Genomic DNA, 20,946 nt, shown 5'->3' with positions numbered 1-20,946 from the left:
GTTGTATTACTTTCTGCTTGTTTAAGCAAGAAGTAGGATCCGCGACTGAAGGTTGTCATGCCCTCTATGAGTCCAACCTGCTTTGTCTCCATAACGTTCAGCTGATATAATTGCTCTGTGAAAAGGTCGAGGCTGACAGAGCAGATTCTATACCCATGTCCCTTTTGCAAAAGACCATTCATTCAATTAACATAATGACATATATGACATTAGCTGAGAGTAGATGTCCATTAGTGAGCTATAGATTACAGGGTTCTCCCTCTGTAGAAGTTCTCCGAGCCCTGTGACTTACCTAACGGCTCGAATCAGGGTCTTCACAGCTGGTATGACATCTTCCATGGCAACATCACAGTAAGATTTGTCTTCTGTGTTCTCCTCTCCAACTCCCTCGACTGTGAGAGATCAAACCAGAATGAGAAAAGCGTGTTTCTGTATAAGGGTAAACATTTGGACTGAGATAGCTACCGTCCACAGCAGGTCGTGGTTTGAGGCGGAGGGAGGTACGGAATCGAGTCCGATCATTGAAGCTCCAGCTTTTCTGGACCTTACCGGGGCTGGTGGCTTCTGGTATGTTCTCGGTGCTAGGTGAGCGGCGCACGTTTCCCGGGGGTAAAGGAGAAGCCTTGCTGCGGATCGCTTGAGAGGAACGGGAATTGTTCATCCTTATGCGGTCACGGAATCCAAGTTTCCCGCTAGCAAGAGAAATAGAGGAATGATCTGATTTGATGACAAACAAGGACGTGTTTTCAGCTGCTGATCAAAAACAAATTATGTTTAATGTATGTGAGACAGAGACTAACAGTCAAAGTGCCAGAAAACATACAACATTGATCTATTGACACACATGTAGTTTAGTATGCGGTAGGATATCCGCAAGGAAAGGGTTAAGCTGTATAAGAGATAAGATAACAGTGGTGCAATATTTTTAATCTCTCTATCTGAAAACACAAACTGAAAACTAAGTGAATTTTTAGCAGTGAAAAAATACATCTACATTAGTCATTCACAATGGTTTAAGTTTGAGTAACATTCTCCATTCAGGTAAGATATAGTTCTTTTAGTCACTTCTTAAATGGACAGTTTACTCAAAAATAAAAATTCTGTCTTCATTTACATCATTTACGCTACATCTGTTTAAATGAATTTGTTCTGATGAACACAGAGAAAGATATTTGTATGAACGGTTGTAGTCTCGGCCACCACTGACTACCATATTAGGAAAAATTACAATGGTAGCCCAACGTGCCCCAGAACGGTTTGCTTTGTACATTCTTCAAAATATCTACATTTATTTACAACTAAATTTTCAAAGCAGTTTTTCCAAAAATGGTAGTCTAGTCAATGTTGGCCAGGAACTGTTTGGGTACAAGCATTCTTCCGAATATCTTTATCTGTGGTCATCAGAACAAAGAAATTTATACAGGTTTGGAGTAAATGATGACAGAATTTTCATTTTCGGGTGAACTGTTCCTTTGGATTAATATTTAAGCAGTAAATAAAGCATTTAGAGCTAAATTTCTTAAATTGAATGGACTGGTAGTTTCTGAGAAAGTGGAGTGATGTTGTATCATAGCATGTCAAAGGTAAAACAGTAGAAAAGCAAGACCACTCTCTGAATCCATGATATCATGCAAAGTGCAAAAAATACAGTGCAATAACCGAAAAAAAAAACACACAAAAAAAACAAGCTAAAGTAGATATTTAAAGACTAAACTATTTTATAAAATTTCCGATAACCTTCTATCAATTATGACAAGACATGGCAGTAACTTTTCTTCAGTCCTACGTAATTGTTGATACTGGACATTCATCATCAAGATTTGTATATCATGCGTGTGGTGTGAGTTGCATATATCTCATGCACAAAACACTTTCTCTCTATTATTTTAAAAATATCTTAAAATCCATCTTAACCTAAACATGCTTGTTTGTGTCTAAATTACAGCTCCCTCAAAATGTCTGACGGCTCTGTAATGAGAATTACTCACATTTCTTTTTTCAAATACTATACCATGCCGTAAGACTGTGTGATGTATCATCACAGCAGACATGCACATCAGTATAAACCATGAAGAAAGGTGATTCGGGTTTCAGTCAGACCCAAGCCCATGGTTTATCTTGGATCTGTACGTACATGCAGAGCTCAGACTGTATGTGGGCTCCTGTTCTCTGATCAGACTCACAGATTACAGGACAGATATCACTGAGATTATTGAGCTAGTGCAGCTGTTCAAGGAATGTTGAGTTTACAGTGTGCTTCTCACAATGTCATTTCAGCAGCTCCATTTATTATATTACTGAATACCTTTTATCCAAAGTGATGTACAGACATACATTTTTATCAGTAGATGGATTCCCTGGAAACTACCAATGGAAGCTACAGTACGATACCAATTTTGTTTTGCATTGTTTCTTTAGTATCATATTGTGGAAGTAAAATGGGCTTCAAATAGCAATACATGTTGACTTGATGTTCATTTAACTCATACAATGAAAGAGTAGCATATATATTGTGAAACTTTAAACTGTTTTGATTGAGCTTAAAGGGATAGTTAACTTATAAAAATTAAATTATTTCATCTTTAGTCGCCTTTATGTTATTTCAAATCTAAATGAACTTTCTATCTTCTACAGCAGTGGATCTCAAATGGGGGCCCCAGGGGTACTTTGGGGTACTGCAAGGGGTACGTGAGAGAAACTGACATTTAGGAAGAAATAATGAAAATCAATAAACTATGATAATAGTATTTTTATATGAAATTAGGACTACACAAAATGCATAAAAAAATAATAAATTTAGATATAATAACGGTTTGATTCTCATTTCACTGTATTTTAAAGTAAAATGTTGTTCTCTGGTCAAGGGTACTTGGCTTGAAAAAATCATAAAAAGGGTACTTAAGCCAAAAAAGATTGAGAACCACTGTTCTACAGAACACAAAAGAAGATATTCAGAAGAATGTTTGAAACCAAATTGACAACCCATTCATGGAGACATTTCTCAAAGAAAATTCTTTTATTTTTTTCTACAGAAGAAAGAGTCATATACGTTCAAGTATTGAACGAACTAATGACACAAGGGTTAAAAAATTATGATTTTTTATGTACACTGTCCATTTTAATGTTTTTCTTCAAAAATGAATCAATTGTGTTTGGAACTGTGCTGATCTTAAGATTTAGTTCCTCGACAAGAAACACACAAATGCACATTAACAGAAGGCGTTAATACATGTGCTAAACTTACTGAATATATAGAGCTGCACTAGATCAATAAGACTCAGAGAGTTTCAGGCATTCGGGACAGGACAGATCGTGCCCAGTGTGCACAGGCACATCGCACATGGATACCTCTGCTTACTGCCAGCATGAATCCGGAAGAAACCTCGCTTTTTAGATACGAGCTGACTGAAGAGACACACAAGCACAGGGAGGGATTTGTGAGGGTTCGTGAGGGTAGGTCGCCTGTGCTGGGACACAGGGGTTACACTTGTTTTTAATGTGCATTTATTATCAAGAAATAGATGAACATTCGGCAGTACAATCCATGTGATCCAGTTCTCTCAGCTGGGATGAGATTTCCCATGAATGTGAGTGAAGCATTAGAGGAAGAATTTCCGTGGTTTTCAATGTGAAAACTACTAGATGTGTTAACTATAATTTAACCGAAAATGACTAATGCAGTTTTATTTAAAAATGTAATATCTTTATAATACAAATATTTGGTGATGTTACTAATGTTTAATGCTGATCAGTTACAGAAGGAATGGAAGCAACTTTCTAAATTTCAAGAATACTCTATATTAAATGTTTCCACGGCTTTTCTTAAAGCAGTGACACATGCACTTCAAAACAAAGTGTAACAGTAATAATTGGAGCATCAAGTGATTTTGAAGAAAGGGTTTATGACACAAACAGACTCAGGATTCAGAATCAGCACTTGCAGCCTTTCAGCACATCTTAACTTACATTGCACTGAAATGACTGACCTAGGATCAGTTGAAAGGTTAAAAGGTGCGACATGTAAGGATGAAAGGTGACGTAATTACACATTTAAAGAAAGTGGAAAGAGAAGATCTCATCACATGCAAGTGGGTGGATGGTAGGTGCATGCGGAAACTGGCATGTTGTGAGTAAATACACTGTTTTGAACTTAATGGGAAACAGAAATGAACTGGTAAACAAAATTGCATTATCGTTGCATTTTATGCCCCGTAAATATGATCACAGTCATCTCTTTGAAAAAAAGCACCCCAAGCTATAAACACAGCACGGCCAACGTCACTTTCCACTGGACGAAATACAGCCTACCACAAACCTGCATGTAACGTCTGTCCTCCTGGAAACATGAATGGACGATGTGATGGCAGAAAAATGAGGAGCAGAGGAGGAGAATGGAGAAATTCAATGAAAGGGTAGAATGAAGATGTCTGGGGCATGAGAGACACTGAAAGGTCAAAGGGTAAACTTCAAACGCTCACACACATTAATATACACATACGCACACACGCACACACACACATTAAGGTAATTGTAGAAGACCAAAATCAGATATGTGATCAGTTGCAGACAATTTTACATTATTTATTTCATACAGTATGATATTAGGGAGGATTAGGGAGAACAAAAATCCCAGAAATCTGTTTAAGAAACCAAGACCTAATTTAAAGGTCGATACTCTTTACTTTATGGTGTCTGGCATAAAACATATAACAATGAAATTAATTTAAATACATTTATGTACAATAGTTCTTCTAAAAATGTTTTCATAAATAATTGAATAACCGGTACTGTAAAACTTAAAATAAAGTGTCCACAAAATTAAATAGAGCTTTAATCACTTATCTGATAAATCTTTCAATCACCCAGTACAGATATAAGATATTAGTATCAGCAAAAAACAAGAAAGAAAACACAAGCATAGAAAGGTAGCGCACAGAAAACACACAAGAGACTGCAGTTTATTTGAGCTGCCCCGTGCACTGTGATGCTATATTAAGACTAAAGGAAAACTTGGAGTGTCATAAACTGAGACTTTACTACACTCAGTAGTGAGAGTATGCTAGTGTGTTGTGCATGTAAAGTATAACAGTAGTGTACAGTTAGTGTTTACTAAGAAAATAATCCAAATTGACAGTGCAGTACCTGTCTCCCGACAGGTAGGGAGAGCTATACGGCCGGAGCCCCGACAGCAAGGTGTGGTAGGAGTTCTGGAGAACCTTCTTGGCGCTACGCGGCCGTTGGAGGTGACTGAACAATAATGTCAGTTCTCTGACCCACAAGCAAAAAATAAAACATGATAAAGAAACAAAACGAAACAAAAATAGGAGAGGAAAGCAACAACAAACTACACAATGGCAAATAAACAAACACTTTAAAAAGACAGGGATTACATCTATATTTCATATTCAACAAGATTGTTGTCATTATTTGTGTATTGACATATTGTGCACTTCCCTGTCATTTTAAATGAATGATAATTAGTCAAATTAATTCAAGACATCCAGATAAAACACATGGGGCATAAACGTAATTCGGGGGAAAATGGAAATATAGAAAAATACATATAATATAGAATCGAAATATCCATAATGAAGAAGTGGCATAAACTGTCTGAGGACATTGGATACTTCAAAAAAATATCAGAATGAAAACGTTTACAAACATCAAGTTTAATAAATGGGCTATAAGCATGCGTGACTTATTCGTTTCAACCGGCAACGTGAAAGTTTCGGGTTGGGGAGATTAAAAGCAGAGAGAAATGGGAAATTGAGAAAATAGTTCAATTTAGCATATGCTGTACATAGCAGCACACAATAGTGGTATATAGAAGCGTTCTACCGTAGTTGAATGTTATAACAACATGTAAACTTATGAAAGTATAATTTAAAATATGGTAGAACAGCTCTTATATACTATTGCAGTGTAGAGTATTTGCTAAATGTAACTACTTTCTCAGTTTCCCATTTCTCTCTGCTTTAAGTCTTCCCAACCGGAAACTGCCTTTGAAATACGGAAGCCCATTATAGCCCATTGAAAATATTGTATAATTGTGTTTATTTGTTATTTTTTTAGGAACATCCAATCATTATTTAGGTGAAATTAATAAAAGTAGTAAAATAAATCGTCGCTGTCCTTTCGAAACCTCAAATGTCCAAATTCACTGTTTTTCAGGAAATATAAAATCACTATAATTTTTTAAATAATGAAATACTTTGTTGTCAAAGCTAACAAGCACTTTTTAATACTTTTTATTGGCTAGATATTTGCAAGAGCCAGTGGCAAATATAAAGGGAGACTAATAATGATATATGAAAAATAAAAATCACGAAATATGGAGATACAAGGTTTCAAAGGGATAGCAGCGAAATACGGATTATAATTTCCATTTCTCCCCTTTTCTCCACCCCGTATTAACAGCAACTCAAATAAAATCTCATGAAGTCATGTCAAAAATACTTTTATTTTCACACATGCAAAAAAAAGTTGCATATGAATAAGCAAAAAAAACAAATGCAAAAGCTAAACTATCAATTAAATCACAATTTCTGGGTCAAAGAACCATTTTAAATTAAAGTGAAAGGGATTTTAAGAGAACATTGTGTCTGTAGGTGAGGATTCAATGACTATAACAGCCTAATGCCGGTTTAAAGTTTACTGCGGAGTAAATTGTTTTCATCAAATCGATCTGTCTAACGTATAAGTGTCTGCAGATATTTTAAACCCCTCGTGTATGAAATTATGACCTTGAAGCGGCAAAGCTACCTGTCAATCATATGAGTTACACACAAGGCCAGTTCAAACTTGCATGGCACGTGGGGACGGCTCAGTCACAGATACTTACCTGAAAGACGGCAGCATACTGTCATAGAAATACCAGGTAGCTGTGAGATAAGAATGCTGAGCATCTGTTGAGTAGAGACGCCATGCAGCCTGGGAAAACATCACGGCACAGGACGACACACACACACAGACAGACACAACACAAACGTATTTGGACATGGAAATAGAAATTAAAATGGAACTATGTGCTACAGGTGTCGAGCGATTACCTGTATGAGGTTGGCAGCGGGGGTCCTTCTCTTCTCAAAGTGCTTCTGTCGGTGTTGCTCCTGAACCTTCAGAGCAAAACCTGACCCCAGGATGCCCTTACGGAAGTGGATAAAGGACGTCAGACGATTTGGAATAAGGGGAAAAAGAAGTGCCAATCGACAGAGGTACTTACAGCAGGCAGTGCAAAGAAGGACACTCCCAACAGGGCAAAGCAAGCTGCTAAAAGTCGACCTTGCCAGGTGTGTGGAGTCTTGTCACCGTAACCGATTGTAGTGAGGGTTATCTGAGTACATACAGCGCAGATCAAAATATCCCTCTATTGTTTCGAAGTCAGCAGATCTTTGATATTATTTATAGACTGTGAATTTGCTTGACGAGTGCAGTTTTCGCTTCCGTGTTGATTTCTATTGAAACTGTAAGCTATGGTAGAACCCAAATGGACCGAATTTGTGTAATGTAGGATGAGTTATTAACAATAAGTCACATTTTTCATTGCTTAAAGTGATAGTTCACCCAAAAAAATTAATTCTGTCATCATTAACTCACCCGCTAGTCATTTCCAAACTGTATGACTTTCTTTCTTTCGCAGAACACAAAAGAAGATATTTTGAAGAATGTTGTTAACTGGCCCCCATTCACTTGCATTTGTTTTGAGTCCATACAATAGAAGTGAATGGGGGGACTGTGCCAACTTTCATCAAAATATCTTCTTTCTGGGGAAGAAAGAAGGTCATACTGGTTTGAAATGACAAGAGGGTGAGTAAATGATGGCAGAATTCTCATTTGTGGATGAACTATCCCTTTAAACTCTGATAACAATTTAAAGTGTACAGTAGATGAATAGACATGGACTAAAAGCTTTGCAAAACGTATAGTTAAACTGTGTCCATTAGAAGCTGAAATCAAAGTAGTGTTTGAAGTGTGAGAACAGATCTGACAGCACGAGTTCATTAGTTCAGAGGAGGCAGTACTCACAGTTCCCCACCAGAGGGAGTCGGCATAAGTAGCAAACTCAATGTTGCTGTCTTTCTCAGCCAAATAGACCAAAAAAGATGCAAAGATCAGCACCAGGAAGCCGATGTACCAGGCTGTGATAAGCTCCTGAAACAAACAGAGGAAAACAAGTATAAGAATTAGAGATGGAGACAGAGGTCTTGTACGTTTTTAATGTGTATATCTGTTCAAAGAGAGTACTGGACCAGGAATTTTAACCCCTTAGCGTTCCTAAGATCCCTTTTTGTACAGTGGAACACTAAGGGGTTAAAAAAATGTAGGTCACACATTTGGGTGGGTATCACAAATTAACTTGGTTGATGCAGTCACAAAAAAACAGTGCAAATAGTAACTAGCCATGATAATGGTTTTAAATCTTAGCAAAATATATATCGCAATTAAAGGGATAACTCCTCCAAAAACTGTCATAATTTTCTCCAAATGTGTATACTTTTCTTTGTTGTGAAGAACACAGAGAGAGATATTTGGAAGAATGTTTATAACCAAATTTATTTCACCCATGACGGTGTGTGTGTTGCTTGTCACCTTGCTGTGAGCGTACACCACCGAGCCCAGTAACTTCCAGGTGCCTCCTCTGCGGTCCATGCGCACCATACGCAAAATCTGCAGAAAACGCATGCTGCGCAAGGCAGATGTAGCGAAGATGTTTCCCTGCGTGCCCGCCGCTATCACTGCCAGCGACGCCACAAAGACAATGAAGTCTAAATACAGACAGAAAGAGAGAAAACATGACAAAGAATGGCTCTTTAAAAATGCATTTCTTTTTGTATGCATATATAGTCAAAGAGAGACTTTAGGATCACCTATGACGCAGAAGGGCTTCCTGGCGAAGCGTAATCGACCCTGCCATCCTCTGTACCTGCAGCAGCATCCGGCAGCCCAGACCCTCACAAAATACTCCAGACCGAACACCACGATCATCACAAACTCCTGCAGGTGAGTGACATTCACATTCAGTCCATCACAACTGCTACAGATTTGATGTCAAATGCAGCTAAGAAATATAGTTTTGGAAATTATAAAATAAAACACCATCCAACACTTTTTATTTAAAAAAATTAATTATGAGACAATACACTAATTTAATTATATTATCACCACACTGGACCACCCATGTGATGTTATTCCATCCACATTTTTTATATAAATTGGATTTAATAGCGTGATTTTCCTTTTTCATTCGTACTTGATCTTGCATTCTTTATTATTCCGATTTTTGTAAAATAAGTAACATTCCCTGACACATGCATTAAATGTTCAATAGTTAAAAGTTAACTGTCCAAATTTTTTTTCTCCAAAAATTGACTTTCTATTATTAAATGATCTGATATATACACGCGCTACAGTAGACTACAGTTTTATAGACAGTTTTATATGATTTCTTTCTTCACTAAAAACATTTCTTTAAATTTGTTTTTCTTTTCTTTAAAAATATTTTTAAAAATAATAAGTTGTGTATACTTCAGATAAAATACAAGTTAGCTTTGATTTATTTTTAGAAGATAAATATAAGAGTTTTGATTTATTTTGGAATTGTTTTTTCACAACCTAATTCACATTTAGTTACATCTGTTATTCCATAGTTTTGATGAGTATACAATTATTATAAAATATGAGTTAAAATATTAATAAGTAAGAGAACCTGAACTTTTGTACTTTAATGTACATAAAGACTGAATCTTTTTCTGCTACAGATGTCCCAGACAAGCTTTATTTCTATTGATTAAAACTCCTATAGCAACACCCGTGCTCTCAGGTCAATACTTGAGAAGAGTCAGTACTAGAAGTTGCCCATTAGCCCTTTCCTGCAGGTGGATGGACTAAAAAGGACCCCGAAAGCCGAAAGCGTGAGGGGTCGAGACAGACGCATGAGAGGGACAACACTTCATACTGAATGGGTGATTATAGAATTGCAGTTGAGATTATTGGATGGAGTCGGGAACTTCTTGCAAACTCGACAACACCTGAATCCCACTGTATGCTTACACTGCCATTTCCCAGAGCAGAGATCCCAGCGGAACATAAAATGCACACTTAACGCAGCCACAGGGAGACATGAGACCATACAGGAATGCTTACTGTGTGCCAATCAGATGAGCGATGGACCTGCCCCGAGATGTTGCTAAAACAGTCATGAAAATACGGCCTAATAATTTACGGAATGTCTTCCAGTAATATTATAAGGTGAGCAAATGGCCCCCTGATGTGTTGTAACGAAACTATGCAAACAACAGCTTATCAGACTAAATAAAGTTTTTGCAGCATATTGCAAGACATTGTGGACTTTAAGTAGAAAAGTGATTTTTGCAAAAACAAATTATTTAATAGTATAAGTTTTGTCCTTATAAAAACGTCACATTCCTACATCACAAGTGCACGTTTATGCTTACAAAGGATTTCAGAACAATGCAAGGATACACTTATAAGATAAACCTCTTAGTAACACAGTGGACAGCAAAAAAGGTTTGCGTGCATGACAGATTTGAACCGTAATGCTGGCAAACAGAAAAATTCGCCCAATTCACCTTTTTTGAAGACACACCTCCAAAAACGGACTATTGGACAGACTAACAGCCACAGAAGAACCATTGAGTGATGAATTATTCAGATGCGATGCTATTATGAATGTATTTAGACTGGAGACTGCAAAGGCAATGTAATATGAATGTTGCTTATTGAAGGTACTTTGGAGAGATACTTGTATTATACAGTCTATTCTCCGGCTGCAAACTTCGACTTTTTTACTGAACAGGAAACACAGGAAGGACTTAAAAAACATTGCCTCAGCAGGTAAGATAGACTCAGTAGATTATTAAAAAAAGAAACGTAATAAGAAATGGATAGCTTACTGTAACATATTTAATGAGTAACATTAACACATGGGGGTGACCTCTGAGAGAAATTAAAGTTTAATATGTATGACTTATTCAGTGACTAACAGCAAGCCAGAGATGATTCTGATGTACATGTGTGTTTATAACATAATATGTGTTTATTGTAATAGATATCATTTGGATTGATACAATTCTTGAGCAACTAAAATGGTGCCACAAAAGGTGATGTCACACGCAGAACCTTTTTTGGATCCTCAAAGAACCATTTCTTTCTTTTCTTACTATCTAAAGAACCTTTCTCTACTACAAAAAACATCTTGTGAAACAATAAGGTTGTCTTTTTCTATTATTTGGAATCATTGTGTCGTGTGTAGCCGGAAAAATACATCATTTGCAATGTGACATTTCAACCCCTTACCAGAATGAAGAGCGCCTCATTGGCGAATTTCTGATTTTCTGGAATGGTGGAGAAAACAGAAAGCACCAGACAGCTGAACACCAGAAGAAAACTGAAACACAAACACACACAAACTAACAGATCAATACAATACACAACTGGGGTGAGTGTTCTGTGATTTTTACTACATTACTTCTGCTCCTTTGATCTAATATTCGAGTTTGTGTATCACTGCTTGTGTGTGTTGTGTTGCTCAGTGATGCACTATTTTTGAAACTAATTTCATTCAAAATATATTTTTTAAATATTATACAGATATTTCTAAATGGTAGGTCTGAACTATTTGTACTAATGTAAATAGATTAAAAGAATGTGTTTTCATACTGACTGGCTTATTTTTATTCTATGACATCTCAAGAAACAACAACATAAAAGAAAAAATCAACAACCAACAAAAACACAAACACATCACAGTGACGCAGCAAAACAGCCAAAATTAAACACAAAAGTGGTGACATGTACTGAATGATCATGGGCTCTGTTTAATGGACAAACTCGGGTGCCATGGCACTGACACCCCATAATCCGAGCTGGCGGACGGCTCATAAACACAGATGCTCTTAATCACTGCTGTCACAGACCCGCTTACAATACCCAGCATGCTCTCTCAAAAATGGAGTGGATAACAGCTGAGATTAAAGCCTCACTTCCTGCCAGTTCTTGGAAGAGCTTAAACTCTGAGAAAAGGGGCTCTTTCGCATGAGCCGGGGCTCCCGGGCCGCTCCAGGTGTTACCAGCTGAAGGCTCCTGAAACAAAAGCCGAATTCACTGCACAGCTCCACACAAGCAGCTGTTGCCGAGGACAATGCCAAGTCCCATGAGGACCCGACACATCTGGCCTGCTGGTTTGAACAGTTTTGTCTATGTTTTGCCATTTAAGTACACAAGGAGAGAATGAGACGTTTCAGCTGCATTGGTGGGTGTAATGTGAAGGTTTGGAGGAGATTTGTGTCTCTTCTGGGATATGAAGAGATAAGAGATGATTTAAATGACCTTAACAAAACTTAACAAATGATAAAAAGGCTTGCGGTTTAATGAACAGTTGAAACACAATTTACTGATATAAACGTGGATAGGATGTTAATAACACTTTCCTGTGCCTCAGTGGTTAGAGCATGGCGCTAAATCCCAGGCGATTGCACATAGTTAGAAGCAAATGAGTAGTAAAATGCAATGTAAGTCGCTGTGGATAAAAGCGTCTGCCAAATGCATAAATGTAAATATCATGAATATGTTTTTAACAGTCAGAAAAAAAGCTTAAAATTGTACCCTGAGGTACCCTAAGGTATAATTTTAGAGCACTCTAATGTACTCAAAAAGGTTACAGCATTTTATGTGTATTAAAATGCATTTTATATTATACTCCAGTGGCAGAAAATGCACAATTTTAAACCTCTTTTCTGACATTAGAGAGTGTTTTCTGATGTATGACGGATTGTGACTGATTCTTATTTTCACTCAGAAAAGAAAAAGGAGACACAGATAGAACCAATAAACATAGAAATCTCCAAACACTCGTCAGCAAGCAAGCCGCTGATAAAGCAGCTACTAATTCATGCTTCTACAGTACGTTGAGAAAAAAGGAATCAAAACTGAAAATGCATTTTTGAAATCACGGCAAGGTAAAAACACCTGTTTTTAAAGCCAACAAACAGGATAAATAATAAATATGTTATAGTGCTAATGTAACATGCACAAACTCTTTAGAATGCATTCAACGGAGGCATTTTCTTAAAGTTTTACTTTTACTTACTTTCCCAAAAGTTAAAAATGGCCCATTTGCACTACAGAATTGAACACAGAGTTCAGACAAAATTTAAATGTGTTAAACACATGCAAAAGAATGATTGTGAGCTGTGTTACATGTCGCAAAAAACTGATACACAGGGTTCAAAAATGTATTAAAAAAAGTGCAGATACAGCACTGGCATGACCATGAATCTGCATTAGTGATCCATTATCTTTGCTCTTAAACATTCTTTCTGCTAAATACCATTTGGGGAAACACGAGAAGACTAAGAGGTTATTTCATCCCTGAATAATGTTTTTCACATTAGCTGACTGTGACAAATTAGCAAATATAATACAGGTAAAATGATCCCTCAAACAGCAACAAACAAAAAAAAAACAAGCAATTAAATAAAGAAAAAAAATCACAAATCCAGATGCATTGCAAACCCAAAGCCCAGACCTGAATCATCAACAATCCTACTGGATAGACAAGAGGAAGGAAATGGACAGAAACGGCTTAGGTTCCCCAATGCCTTTCTATCCAAAAATGATGAATGCAGTAAAAAAATATAGATACATTATGCAAAGACCATGTGCAGCTGTATAGCATTTCAGCTGAGAGGCGAGTTTTGAACCCAACCTCCAAGCCCAAAAGTCAATCAGAAAAAAGCAGAAATCAAATCCTCAAATCAGCAGAAAACATGGTCTCATGAGGTTAAAATGTTGCATGTTTTTTATTTTCCCGTTACCAAGTGTACAGTCTTTCAGTAAGTCATTCTCTGACGGAAAGCTTCTTTGGCAGAAAACTTCAAATCTGAATTTCATGAAAACTTATTGCGAAAAAACTGTACAAACAAATGGAACTCGCAAGAATACAAGAGCAAGAAAGTAAACAATGTAAACAACCCAATAAGGAAAAAAATAGAAAAATAACTAATTTTGTTTTATATCCATTGAATAGTGATATTAATTCATGTTTATATAACAAAAATAATACAAGCGAATAGCTGTTTCTATCGACTTTTTCCCTATGACACACAATTAAGATAAAGCATGTTGTAAAGAAACCCACTGTGATGCTCATCAGACTAAATCTCAGGCTAAATTCATCATTTGGACTGTTAATATGCCATAAAAGCTGCAGCGAGATGAAAGCAGGAGGACAGAGATATGGGCCATGTGGGTAAATAAAGGGGATGATGAATGGTGAGGACTCCTCACATTGCTGAGCTGGACATCGTAGTTCCTACAGCACAAAACATCTGCACATAATGCTAGAGACTGTGACCCTAATTCAATCACGACAGGCTGATGGAGCGGGTATCAGTTACACACAGAAAGAGAGAGAAAGAGAGAGAGAGAGAGAGGAGAGAAAGACGAGCAGACACAGATAAAAATGACTGTCACAGGAAGAAAGGTTGTGTCCCCAATGTTATCAAAACATATAAATGAATTAAACTTCCCATCTTACCAGGAGAATGAACAGTGTGCTGAGCTCTACCAGAATGAGATGAGTCACCCTACCTTATTTCATTATCTGTTTTTTATTTGTCATTCTGTAATATCTGTTCTGTCTTTTATTGCATATTGTTCTTTTAATCCTTTATTAGTTTATCTTAAAGGGATAGCTAACAAAAAAAAGACAATTCTGTCATATACTCATCCTCTTGTCATTTAAATAACATAATACTTTCTTTCTTCTCCAGAACACAAAATAAGGTATTTTGAAAAACGTTGCCATACAACATTGGTCCCCATTGGCTCCCATTGTATGGACACAAAATCACTGAGACATTTCTCAAAATATTTTCTATATTTTATAAATTAAAATCAGAATTTCTCATACTGTCTTCCACTAAATTAAAAAAAGTAATTTAGGTTTTGAACAACATGAGGGTGAGTAAACAATGACAGAATTTTCATTTTACTTAATTTATTCCTTTAAAGTAAGTTTTAGAAATAACAAGAGGATTATTGTGCCTCTAAGCAAATGATAAAGGTGGTAACACTGGAAAACACTATAAATATTCACGTGCCTTAAAGTGTGACAGCCTGCAAATTTGTTTCTGTACAAACAACCACGTTTTTAAAGCTGCAATGCATCTTCCGGGAATAAAGCAAAAGGAAGGCTGAAGGTGCGAAGCAGAAAAAGATGAATACATTGATACTGTAGAAGGCTTTATATAGTACAATGAGATGTCTGTAGTAACGTAATAAAAAACAAAAGAGGAAATATCTAAAGATCTTTCTCACATAAATATCTTTTAAGATCAGATCCAGAAACTGGGCATTAAAGACTAAAATACTAAAATACAACTCCTTAAGAAGCAAAACATATAATACTCGTCTCATTCCAAACCTTTGTGAATTTTTTTCTCTGTGGAAAACAAAAGAAGATATTTTGAAGAATGTTGGTGAACAAACACCATTCATCAAATTCAACATCATCCAACATCACTTTTGTCTTTCACTGTATAGACACAAAACCACTAAGACATTTCTCAAAATATCGTTTGTGTTCCACAGAATCAAGATTCGTAAACAGCTTTCAAACAACATGAGGTTGAATAAACGATGATGCAATTTTTATTTTTGGCTGAACTATCCCAATAACGCTCCATACGTCTCAGTCCTAAATTATCCAGAGAGTTCATAACAACACACTTAATTGGGAAGTGGAATTGGAAGTCACACTATTTAATTTACCGTAAGACTACAGTTACACAAGACACCACAAAGAAAAAGCAAGGGCATCCGAACCAGGGGTGGGGGTTGTCTGAGAATAAGGTTCCATAGCTGCAATCAATCTAGAAATCCAAAATGTCAGCAAAACAGGGTTAAAACTGATACCCACCAAACAAACAGAAATACTATCATTCCAAATTCCATAAGTACTGACACTTTCCGGAACAAAGCGGACTGAATTGTGATATCGGCAGCCAAACTGAAATACTGTAGATGAACTGAATAATGAAGAATTCTCTGTGTTATTATTAGGAGTAGTGTAGAACATTAACTAAAGACAGTAAACAGATTTTAAAAGGACACTTGAGAACTGGAAAGGAAACATCTGTTATTTCTCAAGTCAATTCACAATGTTGCTTGGTTTAAGATGTTACAGTTTTTATGTTATATTTTTTGTATTTCTTAGAAAATGAATCGACTATATATATGCTATAAAAGACAATAATCCAAATTAGGATCTCTTTGGTTTTAACTGGTTGTTCCCATTTAAATTTTTATCAGAGCACTTAATCATCAAAACATAATAGTCATTATTCGCTTGGTTCACACCCTCATTCATCCCCATACACAAGTCACACAAACACGCTGTGGCCTTCTCAACATGCTCAGCCATCTAGAGGCTATAGCTTAAAAAGGTCAGCATCCACGATCACGGGCCATGAGTAGTTGTATTGCGAGAGGGATATTTGCTGAGCTGGCAAGTGGATAGTTGGAGGAGCAGTAAGAGATGTTAATTGCACGGCGGACGTGCTGAGAGGCTTGACATTCACAGACAATACAGTAACCATGAGCAGACTCTGTCTATATCCTGAACCAACGGATGTTACACACAATCACATTTGCATTTTTACACTGGAAAACAAACTACTGCCATATGGTGATAATATTTTAAACGAAATGTAATTTGGCAATACTGTCGACATGCATCATAGAGTAAAAGATGGCTAAACATTCTATTTATCTTGGATTGTAGCTTACGTTTTTTACAAAAAAATACATTTTTGGTTCATTTAGTTTCTATTACATTAAATCTATTTTGAAAATATTTTTCTATTATAATATTAATACTTTTATATAAATTTATTAATGATAATTTACATAATGTATGATATATTTATATTCATTTCATGCACGAATTTCTATTTGAACTACAGCAGCATGTTTTTTGTGATGATAAATAAAAATTTCACAAATTACAACTGTTTCTCAGAATTCGTATTTTATTCAAGTTAGTGTTCTTGCTTTCAAAGGGGACACAAGTGAATAGGATCAGTATATGACCCAGGTGAGGTCAGACCTGAATTCCTGTCAGGAGTTAGATGGTTTGAGCCAACCCGGGTCAGAAAGTGTTTTTTAATTCCTTAAAGTCAGCAGGGTCAAAAAGTGCCCATAGAAAGATGCAATATTTCACACAAAAAAACATAAACTTGCTTAATATTTGAAGCAATGCTTTCAAAATATGCAGACAGAAACACTCGCAGTCTCACGCACAAAGCTCATTGCCCACTTTACTGTATTTATATGCTGACATTTCACTGCTCAATGCTCTGCTAAAACCACTTCAAAAGCCAAGAGCCCTGCAAAATAGAATGCTTTTATTTACTCATGAGCCGGAAAAATGGAAGCCAGTGTAATTGGGCCTTAAGTGAGTAGTAGCTCTGATTTCAAGTTCTTGTCTTTCTTCATCTCCCTCACTGTGCAGTGTTTGGATGGCCGGATAACAAAATTTGAATAACATTTGCTTCAATTCATTAATTTTATGCTATATAGGTATTGATTAACAGCTTCTGATCTAAAGTTGTATTGATCAGAACAAAATACAGATTAAAGGACACTATCAGTTTATCAACAACATCAAACTTTCGTAAAAAGTATTTTTATCAATTTATCACACTGCGCATTCTGATTTAAATATAAATAACAAAGCAGGGTATATACTATTATTAGGTCATATTATACATCATACACATGTCCATTATAACAAATGCAAAGAAATACAATGAAGATGATGGTAAACTCCAGAGAGACAGATTATAACTTCTTTTTTTGGAAAGGAGTTTAAAAATGCATCATAAATATAAATGCTACTAACAATCTAATAAGATATGATGTGTGTAAGATATACACTTTTATATGTTATATATATGTTATGCATAAAACACAAGGGTGAATGTTATTCACACTTAACCGTGAAAAGCACATATTTTTTAATAAATTTTATGGCACGGATAACCATTTAGCACACACAAGCAGTCTTTGTTCGGCTACAGAAGTGAAACGGCATCATTAAAATGTGACAGAACTGTTCATTTACCAGAAAGTTCCTTCAGTGGATTATGAGATTAACAAGAACTGTCCAGTAGACTGAAAAACAACAAAAGAATGAAGTGGTTTAGACATTTGACCGGCGACTGACTGGGTTTATGAATTCCAAGATGTGAGAAAGAGGAAGAGGTTACACTTTTGGTGGTCGGAATTTTTATGGAGTGCATAATAACTTTAAACCTTGACAGGTTGCAGTGTCATATAAAGATGAAGGACATCATCTCAACTAAATATTTTATGTCTAATAGACTCAAACAACCAAGAAAACAAACACGCAGGGAACGCAATGTTAGGAAAGTTGCGGTTAAAAATGATGTAACCATTCAAGCTTCACAAGCATTATAAGATCAATGCCAATGTCCCTCTTCAGCTGAGATACGACAGGACTGTCTCTCTGACCCTCTGGTGGGAAAGCTCCTTTTGAAGACAGCTTTATTAACACACAGGTGATGAGGGCATCTGGCAGCAGAGAAGAGACATTTAAAGAGCACGCCGAATGCTATCTCACCATTACGCTTATCATCCGCAGTACTATTTACAAGATCACGGGGCGACCATCTTTGACCAAGACTTCAAACATGGAGCTTCAGGATGATCTGAATGCCTGCCGTGGCACGCTGAAGTGAACTCAAGAGAGAAGCACCTTGTCAACACCACCGAAACTGACACGAAACACAGTACAGAGACAACAACGTCCAACTTTAACATGGAGCCAAAACACTGTACAATCATTTATTATTTTTATCTGCATTTCATCTTACAGGAAAATTAAAAAAAAAATGAATAATGGACAGCCAGAAAATCAACAGTTCTTTTGACTTCTTTAGACGTGTAAGGATGGTTCTCATGGTCCATGACTTTTTAAAATCAAATAAAAACAACAAAAACATTATGTGCATTTAAAATAGCTGTGGGTCAACGAAGACCAGTTATTAAAATGCTTTTGGAAAAATTTACGCAAGTGTTAGAAATTCTTAGAAAAGCCTTCCTGTGTGTGTTCCCAGAGATCCATATAATCCCCGAATTTGAGAATTAACATGGCCAGTGAGACAAATGTATTTATTTGATAAAGAATAGAATTAGACCAATCAAAACGTTTTATACTTTTTTTAATCTGTCAACTTTATTCACAAAATAAAAATGATTTTGCTCACCCACATGTCATTCCAAACCTGTATGACGTTCTTTCTTCTGCAGAACACAAAAGAAGATATTTTGAAAAACGTTGATAAACAAACATCACTGACCCTCCTATTGTATAGACACAAAACCAGAAAAAGGTTTTGAATGAGTGAATAAATGAAGACAGACATTTTATTTTAAGTTAACTAACCCTTTAAATTGGATTTTAAATTAAAATGTTCGACTGTATATTTTGAAGTTCAATGTAATGTTCAATGTTGTTCAGATCATCCTATAGCATTTCCCTAGGGATGTGGAGAAATAAGACAGAGACACTTGTTAGCTGTTCTTATTCATCATATGACATCTCTAAGAAACACGGCCGAGATAAGACCATCCGGACAAACACAGGACACAGTAACTTGTGTCTCTTTCTCATATGAACACACACAAATTCCCTCTCATGCATCCACAAACTCCCACAGACAAACCTGTACAAAAATCTGCAGACACACACATACACGCACGCGCACACTGTACACACTTACATCTGTCAACTCTAAAATATAACTGGTAAAAACATTACATCATTGTTGCCTGTCCAGATATATACACATGGCGGCGGTATCCATTACTAACCTTGCAATGAAAACAGCGGCATTCTACAATAACATTTCAAACAAAAAATGCTTTTTGTTCTGTAGAAATAAAATGTAGATTTAACAGACAAAACACCGCCCTAAAGATTCGATTGCAATTAAAACTAAACTACTTGAATAAAGAGGAGATGAAAATGTGATTTGAAAGATATTGACTTTTCTGACTGTCCTCATAAAAAGTAATGCATATTTAATGTAATTCTACAGCAATATAAGATAAATCCATGGTCAAATTTTGTATTTAGAAATTCAACAAAAACACCTCTAATTCACTAAAAGCTGGTACGACAACCAGGTTTGAGCATGTGACTTGTGTTCACCCGCATGCTCATAGTCACACAAAGCCCAAGCCTTTCAGTGAGAGCATCCGGGAAGCTAGAGCTTATAAATACCTCTCTATATTATGAATTTGTTTTAGTGCTGTTGCTATGGAGAGGTTTCCCGACATGTTTATAGAACCTGCCATTATAAAATAAAGGGCCTTAACAACACTTAAGGGGGACATACACGGGACATCAGCAGCAACCGTCAGCGAGAGAAGGCAGAGGTGGGGGTGGAAGGTTAGTGGTTCCTCTCTGAAGATGTAGACAGGGGTTCCCTATTAGGCTACACATGTCATCTTTCTCTGGAGTTTCCATTTTTCCTATAGCTTGCTAGTTAAAGGGACAGTCACACAAAAATGAAGATTCTGTCATGCAATTCAAATACTGCATTATATTTCTTTGCAAAACACAAAACAAAATGTTACACTTAAAGGAACAGTTCACCCCAAAATAAAAAATGAAAATGAATATTTATTCTATGCAACACAAAAGAAGACACTTTGAGAAATCTCTCAGTGGTTTTGTGTTCATACAGTGAAAGTACACAAGAGCCAATGTTGTTTGGTTATCAACTTATTTCAAAATATCTTCTTTTGTGTTCTGCTAAAGAATGTCATCCTGGTTTGAAATGACATTGAATTGTTGGGTGAACTGTTCCTTTGGAGTCATTTTTTATGTGCACTATC

General features: G+C 36.3%; 1 protein-coding gene across 1 annotated transcript in view; it reads right to left on the bottom strand.

Annotated features, from left to right (window-relative positions):
* The window catches only part of LOC130415846 (potassium voltage-gated channel subfamily KQT member 4), a 47,943-nt gene that overhangs the window by 7,358 nt on the left and 19,639 nt on the right, over positions 1-20,946 (bottom strand). Inside the window, exons 2-11 of the mRNA XM_056741818.1 lie at positions 11,317-11,407; positions 8,868-8,994; positions 8,590-8,765; positions 8,026-8,151; positions 7,223-7,333; positions 7,050-7,145; positions 6,842-6,930; positions 5,143-5,268; positions 466-692; positions 293-392 (exon numbers count right to left, since the gene is read on the bottom strand). Coding sequence (XP_056597796.1) covers positions 293-392; positions 466-692; positions 5,143-5,268; positions 6,842-6,930; positions 7,050-7,145; positions 7,223-7,333; positions 8,026-8,151; positions 8,590-8,765; positions 8,868-8,994; positions 11,317-11,407 — 1,269 coding nt within the window. The remainder of the gene's footprint in view (positions 1-292; positions 393-465; positions 693-5,142; positions 5,269-6,841; positions 6,931-7,049; positions 7,146-7,222; positions 7,334-8,025; positions 8,152-8,589; positions 8,766-8,867; positions 8,995-11,316; positions 11,408-20,946) is intronic.

Source organism: Triplophysa dalaica, chromosome 25, assembly GCF_015846415.1.
Source record: "Triplophysa dalaica isolate WHDGS20190420 chromosome 25, ASM1584641v1, whole genome shotgun sequence".
NCBI lineage: Eukaryota > Metazoa > Chordata > Actinopteri > Cypriniformes > Nemacheilidae > Triplophysa > Triplophysa dalaica.
The sequence above is the reverse complement of the archived record's forward strand: the minus strand, read 5'-3'. Positions and strand labels throughout refer to the sequence as shown.